The sequence below is a fragment of the Glycine max genome, chromosome 8 (genome assembly GCF_000004515.6).
Source record: "Glycine max cultivar Williams 82 chromosome 8, Glycine_max_v4.0, whole genome shotgun sequence".
NCBI lineage: Eukaryota > Viridiplantae > Streptophyta > Magnoliopsida > Fabales > Fabaceae > Glycine > Glycine max.
The window spans coordinates 43,278,671-43,289,549 of NC_038244.2; the positions used below are offsets into that span (position 1 = coordinate 43,278,671).

The 10,879-nt window shown below is 33.5% G+C and overlaps 1 protein-coding gene across 1 annotated transcript; it reads right to left on the reverse strand.

The window, feature by feature from the left end:
• Positions 1-1,787: 1,787 nt before the first annotated feature.
• On the reverse strand, positions 1,788-9,985 carry LOC100792784 (CCR4-NOT transcription complex subunit 9). Its single transcript, XM_003532090.5, has 9 exons — positions 9,695-9,985; positions 7,386-7,457; positions 5,947-6,036; positions 4,851-4,893; positions 3,805-3,911; positions 3,405-3,500; positions 2,619-2,809; positions 2,414-2,483; positions 1,788-2,208 (listed from the first exon to the last, which is right to left on the reverse strand). Exons 1-9 carry the CDS (start codon positions 9,890-9,892, stop codon positions 2,098-2,100), a joined length of 978 nt encoding a protein of 325 aa, XP_003532138.1. The 5' UTR covers positions 9,893-9,985; the 3' UTR covers positions 1,788-2,097.
• Between the last annotated feature and the right edge of the window lie 894 nt (positions 9,986-10,879).

Sequence of the window (10,879 nt, forward strand, 5' to 3'; positions counted from 1 at the left end):
TAATAATGTAGTTGTTTATTTTTGCTCCCACTGCTCCACAATGACAGTATTTTGTCAAGACTCAAATGATTTAAAGAAATTAACTTTTTTTAAATGTTTTCACTTTTTAATAACTAATGTTTTTACAAAATCATATATATATATATATATATATATATATATATATATATATATATATATATATATATATATATATATATATATACTATTACACTTGTAATTTGTTATTTTGCTTTATTATGAAATTGAAATGTTAAATTATTTTTTAAAGTATATATTTTTAGGAGAATAATATTTTGTTAAATGCATATGCCATTAAAGTATATATGTTTCTTTTATGTAAACTCTTACTAGTCTAGTCTACAAATCGTATGAAAGTTTTACTAGTTTACATAAAGTCTTATCTCAAGTTTAAAAATATTAGATTACCCAAATTTTTGTAGGGTTAAATATATTCAATTCCTTAAAATATCATTTTTATTAAATATAAAATTGAAAATGAATATTTTTTTTATAAAACTGCCATTTTTAGTGATAAAAAATATATAAGATGTTTTGTATTTATTGGTAATATATTATTACATATTCATAAGTACTTATTTAAGTGAATAAAATTAAATTTTGCAGCTTGAGTTGTTGACAAATTTAAGATTAATATTTGAGTATAATTGACCAATTGCCTCTCTACCCGAGTCATATATGCATTTGCTCCACAATCTACATCATGGCCATTTTTTTTATTCTCATCCTTAAAAGGAGAAAGAGCTTTAAATTTATGCTTCAAGAAATATTCTTAGGCGGTGGTGGTCGTGACTACTTTATGGATGTTTATTATATTTAGTCTTGGTCATAATGTCTCTCATGTATTTTTAAGACTTATAGTCAAAGATTCAAAATTAGCTCTCATCTTTTCAATACTCTTATAAACAACCCTTCTAAAAATAACTGTCGAACACACACACACACACACACAAAAACTAATTAACATTGAGGAACTAATTAAGTAGTTATATCCAATAATATTACTTATGATTTAAAACGAAGGTTAGCGTGAATCACCTTAATAAATGTTCAACATAAGACCATAACTTTTAGCCATTACATTTATCTCATCCTCATGATCCATTGAAAACTACCTATTACTGTAACCTTTGTCATGATTTAATTCTGTTCAATAATCCTCTATATAAACTTCTGCAAGGCATTAAAAACCAATAAGATTAAATGCCTTCCCATTCTATCATTTCTTACTGAAAAACTGAATAATATTCAAATACAAAACCTTATCAATTTCAAACCTTAATTTATGTACCAATAACAAATTTTAATCTCAGTTTATATAACTTCCGTTTGCACATGAAAATCCCATTCTACTTTTAAGATTTAGTTCCTCCATTGAATAGTGGAAACGTGAGCTTCTAAAAAAAAGAAAGGGATATTGCTATAAGTTGGTTAAAAGGGCCTTAAACATCACCGAAGAATAATACTATCAACAAACACAAATATTCCCATAAAAATGTACATTAAAAAATTCCTCCACATCTGCTTGAGAATATATCTAACGTCCTTTCCTGGGTGTGTTATTTTAGGTTTCACTGCAGCCATAACCATAATAGACAATTGACAAACAGCTTCTGGTATTACGGCAGCAATTAACTATAGAAGTCTATAAAAAGCATATTAAATCGCTTCTTAGATTATATATTTATTTCTTTTAAAAAATAAAACTGCAGACCCCCAATCTTACTCATAACCTTGAACAAGGATTGCGTTTATAAAATGCCACCTTTCTAGAATGCCTTTAACTTGATTGAAAATTTGACATCTTAATGTACCTACTCAAAGTTCACTAAGGAGTAAAAACCCCCACCTCAATGTCTAGATATAAGCTTAACCGCACAAGGGGGAAGGGGTATAAAGAACCACCTACTGGGATACATATAAATTATTAAAATATATTAAAAAAAAATGTCTTCTAACTTGGATTCCATGCTCCATTAATTTACAACCTTTTCCTCTGAACAATCAAACTCCATGAAACATAGATATAACCAGACTCCAAAAGGGTGATAAAAACCAATGAAGCATAGTTTATACTCAGGTCACAATCATATGATCGAAACCTCCTCCAGCTTGTAGTGCAGGAACCCGATTCCCTCCAACATTGTGAAGCAATTGTTGTAGCCACCTCCTAGTTGTGGGGTCTTCCTGAATAAATCAAATCAAGACCAGATAAATGTAAGCAAACAAAGCATGTATATTCTTATGAGGGCGAATGGAAAATTTCTAGCTCTGAAATTAAAGATTTTGGTGTACAGAGTGACTATTCGACAACCTATGATTTCTTTAATCTAGCAATTCACTCTATTTCATTAAATAAAATTTTTATATCACGGGAACTAGAGGTACTTACACGAAGGCAAGTGCTGAAAGTAGCATCTCTTAACATGTCTGGTAGACAGCTTCTTAATGCATCACAAGCCCTGTTTTAACCAGATTGAAGTTCAATTAGAGTTTTGAAAATTGATAACAAAAAGGGTATGTATGACAAGAGGCAGTTTAGGTGGAAGGGAAGAAGAAGGAATACACATGCATGGAGTTGTAAATTAGTAACCAACCTTGGATTATCTGATAGGCGAAGATAGCATCGAATGATATGCTTCAATAGACGAGATGAGGGTTGCTCAGCGAGAGCTGCCACCATGTTCCCCAGAACTCGACCTACTGCGAAAAAGCGCTCCGCTGTAGTACAAATATAGTCCAAGCCCACATCGTCCAACAGAATTTTTTGAACAATAAATGTTGCAACCTGGGGTGATAGAGCTTTCATTAGACAACCATGCTCCAATATACTATTATTTATTTATGTACATATATAAAAGACAGTGACAATTTAAAAAGATCAAGCAGCTTTACGTCTGCAGAACACAGGAGATCAAAAGTTTATTATAATACAAAACCGTGAATCTATGTCAAACATTTTGGCTTATTAAAGATCAAGAACTTCATTTGAACTCATACAGTACAGATGCCAGTGCTCAAATTAGATCTTGATGAAGTTCAAACTGTCCCATAACAAGCAAAAAAATTGAGATTAACTATTCAGAAGGCTTTACAATAATCTCACAGGCACTTTCCTCAAGTAAAGTTTCCTGTGTCAATTTATCTAATGCTATCTCTTTAATCAACATATGAATGCATTAAAGATAAACCATAAGTATGTTTAGCACTGTATTGGAACTAGCAAGATAGCTTCACGTATGTGCTTATAAAAAAAAGTGCATATATATATGTTGATGAAATATTAAATATGGAGGAGGAAATGGAAACTAAATTCAATTTACCAGACAATGTGATGGCATAAGTTCACCAAAGACTAAGAATAAAGAATCAGAAAACTCAACTGTTTTGGATAGTTCACTGCCCATTTCCATGGTGCGCAGGCACAGGGGAATTATCTCTGTTGAAAGAAGGAAACTTATAACTTCTGTATCATCAACCTAGTGAATAAAAATCAGACAGAAAAAAAATGTCACAATTGATAAAAAAACAAGAATAGATGAAATATGAATTACAAAAAAAAAAAATTCAAGAAACAATGATAATGTAACATAAATAGTGTTCCTTGATATAGAGATGAACTCATCCTAAAAAATTGTATTTAGTGATTTTTGTGTCAAGGATTTTGGTGATAATTTTTTTCAATATTGCTTGCCATATAATCATCAATCATGTATATTGTCATATAATTTTTTTTAATGTAGATGTTTGCATCCAACAATAGAATGAGCAAGGAAGAAATACCTTCACCAATGCACCAATTACACCAAGACTGGTAAGCCTCAAGTACTCAAATGGTCTTGACTTGCTTGTTGTATTAAGGAAGGGATACAGATATAAAGGTATATGAGCTGCAGAGGAGAAAAAGCATGTGCAACAATTCATTGTATGAAATATCAAACACTTCGTGTAAGGTCCTTTTAACGAGCAAAAACCATAACGGATATTGTGACATCACAGAAATCTTATTATTATTCAATATAAAAAAGGTACATGCAAACTAAATGCTTCTAGCCTAAAAGGCTTAAAAGTGTATAGATATTGGAAGTAAAAAATCCAACAACAGCAACAAGGAAAATGTTATGACAGCTAAAATGGGAAGTCATGTGCGATGACCTATAGGAGAAAGGAACTTCATTCTCAAGCAACACAGGAAGTCCTACGATGAGAAAGACAATGACAAGATTCACTTCTATTCATAGAAAAGCTATTTGTTGGTTGGAAGATTTTCAGCAGACCATCTTATATATCATTCGTGATAAGATATCCTCCAAAACCATCTTATGCATAAATTAAAAATAAAACATAGACTAAGCCAAAGCAATCAGAAAACAGGAATCTCAGCATATGCATTATATTGCAGTGAAAATTTTCAAGCAGAAGGAATTAAATTTGCAAAAAGGAGAGAATTTGCCCATCTGTTTATGCACTAAATTTATCATAAAGAGAAATCAATCAAATTAAAAGGCAAATATTTACAATTCAATCAACCCCCCTTAAATCACGAGTCCATATGCAGTCTATTATTTAGCTCATCAACTTGACTTGTATTATACCCCACAATGCTCATCTTGATCTTATAGTTTCCAGAGCTTCCAATTCATCATATTACCCAGATGGCATTAACCAAATCAAAAAAAGCTGACACCACCGTCTAAAGCACTTGAGCAAATGGAAAATGCTTATTTTACGAACATGCTAATTCTATCAGACGCGTAACACAAAGGTGATCAATACAGAACCAGACAGAAGTTCAAAGTCCTTCAGATGAATGAGGAAAGTGACAATACCATTGAGGAATAGCATCCTTGTATCAGGGTGAGATGCTACACACTGAAAAAAGAAGTTACAAGGAAAAAAACTTGGCAGCATGAGTGTTTTGTTTATTTTCTTCATAACATATTTTGAATGAAGATAGAGAACAAAACATCACACAGGAAGTACTCTAAGCAACAGATTCTCAGAACTAGCAAACTTAAAGAAACATTAGTATCTTTTTTTGTTTTGTCCTATCAAAAACAAAATACCAAGATTTGCAAAATGTATTCTGTTCCAGTCCTTTTGATATTAGTTGATATAAATGTAATAGACAAATGCATGCTTTAAATTTGATATTTACTTGAGAGAGTTTTGGAGTATTTTGGAGGGTGTTTGTGTTTATATAATTGCATGTTTACATTGACCAAGGCTGATTAACTAGTCAGAATCATGTAAGATGCAGATACAATTCTTCTCTGTTAGTCACACTTCAAAGCTTTTTTATGGCCACCACAGTGCACATCATTGAACAGAATTTAGCATGTTAGAACCAGAATGTGGTTAAAAGGGTATTCTAACAAGTTTGGTATCTATGTTTTTTACATGGGTTATGCCTCCTTGCCATTTTTCCAACAACAACCAAGTTTTTGCCAACTATGTGGGGATCAGCTATATGGATCGAAGGATGCCATAATGTTCTATTGTGAATCTTTAGACAAACCATTTACTTATAAACCATTTTTAATGGTTTCGCTTATAATTTTCCCTCTACCTCTAGTTATAGGGTTACCCACTTACCCTCCATCTGATCTACTCTTCTTAATAAGGCTTTTACAAGTCTTCTCCACACATGCACAAACTACCTAAGGCAAGATTCTACCATTTTTTCTACTATCCCAAATTTCACTCTAATGCATTCATTCCTAATCCTATCTACTCTAGTACGGCCCAACAATCGTACCTCCTAAACATTTTTATAAATAATTTATCAAAAAACAATTTAAAAGTCCAAATTCCATAGTTTCGTGATCTAGAATATGAAAGTCACATAATGAAGTTATTCACTAACAAATAAAACGAATGCCTCAGTAAAATGCTGAACACAACTTTATAGGACAGTCATCTGACCTGAAGAAGAGCAAGAGCATTGCACACTCGATTTGATTGTGCAGGAGTAAGATTTGGTGGTGAAAGAACAGGGTATATTGAAACTATTTCCTGAAACAAAAATAAAATCCTAGTAAGTGGAAAACAATTGTGAGGAAACTTGCCATTGGAAAACAACAAACAAAAATTTAATGCTTAAGGAATGAAAGGAGACAAGTTTGTTCAAGGGCATGAATATAAAATATAATACAAATTAAATACGGAGAAAATGACAGATATATGCACATAGCATGCAGAGACTATAAAATATAAAATACAAATTAAATGAGGAACAACTAGCAACACTCCTTTCATTTTTTTGGTGTTAATTATAAGAAACATGGATCCACTTTAAGATGTATTAATTGCTAATTTCCTTTAATACCCTTAATTTATTATAAGTCTATTAATGAGATGCATTTATTGGCTTACTAACAATATATGTTACATTCATTGGTGGAAAAAATTATTCCTTGAATAATGTGGTGTCATTAAATATTACCACTACTTTCCATGGGTATTTTTGGAATAAATTTAAATTTTTTATACTACTAATTTAATTTAACTAACTTACCTGCTTTTATTGGTCTTCATGAATTAGTTATTTGTTTCTTATGTAAAAGACTGGTGGGAGTAATGTGTTTGGTTTGGTTACAGGGAAACAAAAAAAAAAAGGGGAGAAACTTTTTAGATTTTACCTCCTTTTGGGGTTCATAAATTTGGAGGGGGGCAGAAATGAAGGGGCTAAAATCCCTTCCTTCCTACACTTGTCTCCCCTTCAATATTGGGTTTGGAGCATAAGGAAAGCAGATTATAATTTTTGGACTATGCAAACTAAATTGCCGCGAGATTTTATTTTACTTACCTGTCATCTCTTGTATTACTATTTAGAAGAGTGAAGAGTATAACGGAAAACTCCATATTTTTCCTCCCCACCCCTTCTCTTGAACCAAATCAAACAAGGAAACTTCTCCTTCCTTAACTTCACTTCCATCCTCTCAACCAAATGCACTGAAAAAATGCAGTTTGCAGAGTAGCTGAGAGTATAAAAGCTCTCTAATTACCAAAAGCATGATTGGCTTAGCTATTATGACCAATTAAGAGCTATCAGTTTTAAACAAGTTGAGTTATATCACACCATCACCATGTACTCCTATCACCCAATCACCATCCCATCAGTTTTTTATGACTATAAAAAGTTGGTTTTGCAAAGGAAAAAAGTTGGAAGCAAGTAAAGACATCAACTTATCAAAAGATATAACTGATCATAATGGAATGATAGGTAATAAAAGCATACGGAGAAAAGGAAAATGTATAAGCTCAAAATTTTACAAACCAAGTAAAAATTAACAAGAAAGATTAAAGCAAAGTATGGTAAACAATACAGGCAAGGAATATGTAACTCAAGCCAGATAACATACCTGCAAAAGTGCAGCAATTGTACCAAAAGAATTCCATAGCAATGGAGCAAGATCTTGAAATAGCTCCCTCTTCTAAAATGCAAAAAAACATGGAAGAAAGACATTGATGAGATACCTCTATAAGCACATCAGCACTACCAAACATTTACAAGAAAAAACAAGCCAAATCGTGATATAATTACAATAACTAATATTGCCAATGTATTTGTTCTAAGTCGTTCTAGATCATGGAGAATGGTGTTGTTGCATGGTGGGTCTGTGTTATAAATTGTGTTGGTCATAGGATTTGAGTCTCTAATGAGAATTAAGTTGCTAAGTTGTAATCATCATTCATTGACTATTCATAAGTATAACAGTGTTTTACTGTGTAATGTTGTAATTAAAACATATCAAATCATATATTTCACACTCTTCCTCAAGCTGGAGCATATATGTTATATGAACCAAGCTTGTTACAAATGTGGTAAATCCAACAAAAACAAAAAATAAAGACGGTTCATGTCGTGTGGTTGTGCCGAAAAACTTTGGAGGCAATCAATGAAGGCCCGTAGTTGCGACAGGTGCTCACCTGTGAATAAAGCAAAGCACGCCCTTAGGAAGAAGGAGGCAATTCCAGTGTGATGCTCGCCTGAGATGTGTCACACGTTGTGTGCGTGCACTTCTCTCGCCAGAAAAGGGCCCTTTGTGGGGTCGCTACGACAGTGTGTTGAGTTGGCTAGTTGGCTGCACATGTGGATGGTATGGCGTTCAAGAGGGCAGTGCACTGGTGGTCGAACAGGACCAACAGTGGGCGTGGGTACTGTTCACCCACAAAGAAAGTTGTGCACAAAATGTATTTGTGCAAGGGACGTTGGTGAATGTCGTTGAGGAAGCAGAGTCCGAAGGAATCTCGATAGCCATGAAGGGAGAGGCGACGGTAGTGGTCATTGGCAAAAGGATGCCAAGACAGCTGCCAAACAGAAGCAAAGGTGTGTGGTACCGCACGCACGTTTGTGAAGAGAGGGAACATAACCTTAGAAGGGCAGAGGAAGTTCCACCAGGGACAGTAGGTCCCCGGTGGAGAATGACTTTTGTTATTCCTCTGTCAAGAATAACCTAAGCTCTGATATCATAATACAGTGTTTTAATGTGTAATGTTGTGGGTCAATGTAGACCACACTAAGCCCAAAAGTGTTGGGTGTGAGAAGGTGTGTTGGAAAAAACCTAAGCCCCACATCGACTAGAGGTCAAGATAGAGTATATAAATAAGGGGCAACCCTCACCCTAAGAGGTAATTTTTGGAGTTGAGTTAGGCCCAAATCCACATTCTAAGAATAAGTTTAAGTTTTTGGAGCCCATGACGCTTGCACCCCCACTGTAACACCAAAACAGTGAAAAGAAGAACCTACATTATCCAGGATACCACTCCCCCCCCCCCCACCCCCCCCAAAGCTCACATTAAATAAAAAGCTGAGAACCAAGATGGAGGCACCTTGTGTGAAGAGGCTGGTAACAGCCGAATCCTGTTCAACTGGGTTGTCCATTTCTTTCACTTTTGGTTTAGGACGTGTGATCAGTCTGGCACAAGGACCATTTCCTCAATTTGTTCCTTTCAACACTAATCATTTTTTACCATTGTCTTTCATTCAATTTTGTTGAGAAGTCAATTTTCCAACTTCAGCAATCCAATTCCAGATTAGGAAAAACACAAGCAATCTAACACCCCAACAATGTGTAACACGGTACCAAATTTTTGTGTCTGAATTCCGCTTACTTTTAGAAAACAAATTCAAAGTTAAACAAGTGCATCCCTACCAACATTGAACTACTCCATCTCATTCATGTTGCTGGAATTTAACAAAAGGGGATTAATAACACACACGACAAAGGCATGAAACTAATTCTCACCTCCACTAGTTACAGTTACACACATAAAAACCAATCTCACCTCTTTCCTCAAACAAAAACACAAAGTGACTCCAAAAAAGAGAGAAACAAACAACGAACAGGGGAAACAGCTTCAAGACAGCCATCTAACTCTCCACACACCACATCAAACCTCATAACAGTAAAAACGGCATCAGCATGATATCTCAACGGCTAACTAACACGCGAAAATCAGAAGAAAAAAAAAGGTTTCAATTCATATTGACGGATACACACATACAAAAACAAGTAATTAAATAAACAAAATAAACCGTAATTACACCCTCAGAAAATCAAAAGCAGAGGCTTCAATCTTCAATTCACAGTCACAACAATTCAAACGAGGAAAAATTGAAGCAGAAACTCGAAAGGGCAAATAAAAACGGTTATTTATTAGGGTTTACCTTGGAGAGTTCGAGAAGCGCGTTTTCACGGAGCTCAGGGTTGCTGAGTTCCAGCACGAGCTGCTCCGCCGACGCCATCTTCCGATCCTTGCCAGCGCCGGAACCCTGTGCTCCGCCGCCGACACTCGATGGCTGAGGCGGAGCGCCGCCTCCGCCGAAGGCCGCGCCCATCGACAGCGATTGGGGCAAATTCGACATTTCGCGATTGAGTTGTGTTTGGTTTCTGCTTCCGTCACTCTACCCACTCTGTTCTTTTTGGGTTTGGTCTCTTTCTTTTTCTTTTTTCTTTTTCTTCTTCTTCTCATTGTTTTAAAGATACAATAAACAAAATAAAAAATAGAAAGATAAATAATAAATTTTGTCTTTGGGTAAAGTGTTAAAAATAAAAATTCAAATTTTAGTTCTCTTAAAAAACAAAAAAAGCTACAAATTCATTCATCCTAATGTTAAGAAAAGAGTGTATGTGTCACATTGGAACTAAAATTTGTCATACCCCCTATTTTATTTCATTTAAGGTAAAATATAATTTAATATTTATTTATTCTCTTTCAAATGATTGTACGTTATTAATAGATTATATCTATTAATTAATATTATGCTTATTATAATGTTTGTTCTAATTTATATTTGATTTTTTATTTTTTTAAGTGTTTATTGTAATATTATGTTTGTAACAATAAAAATTGAGAAATAAAAATTAAATTATATTTTACCCTTAAATAAAACCAAAGTTGAAGTTTGACAAATAATTCAATGAAAACTTACCAATTTATCCAGAAGTCAGATTGACAATAATTTTTGTAATATTTTTATCTCTTTATGTCATGTAGGCCTTTTCATGAATGACAATGAACGAAAGTTAACATATGAATGTATTTGTCGTGCTTTTTTCATTTCTAGGGACTAAGATTTGAATTTTCATTTTTATTTTTCAATGACAAACTAGTCCGCGCTTTACACAGGAATGAAAATGACTATTTATCCTAATCAATATTATGCTTGCTGTGACTCTTATGTTTATTTTCTTATTTTTAAGTATTTATTGTAAAATTATGTTTGTAATGATAAAAAATAAAGGAGATGTATATTAAATTATAGTTTATTCTTAAATGAAACAAAAATTGGAATAGTCAAATGGGAAGTTATTAACATTTTGCTCAAATGAAAATTTATCAACATTTTGAT

What these genes read in the sequence shown, in the direction of transcription:
- LOC100792784 (XM_003532090.5), bottom strand. Translation starts at nt 9,892, where the DNA reads ATGTCGAATTTGCCCCAATCGCTGTCGATGGGCGCGGCCTTCGGCGGA. An exon ending in AAGGATGCTATTCCTCAATG is followed by an intron (nt 3,912 to 4,850) that starts GTATTGTCACTT and finishes TCTCCTCTGCAG; the next exon opens with CTCATATACCTTTATATCTG. An exon ending in TAATTGGTGCATTGGTGAAG is followed by an intron (nt 3,501 to 3,804) that starts GTATTTCTTCCT and finishes TTTATTCACTAG; the next exon opens with GTTGATGATACAGAAGTTAT.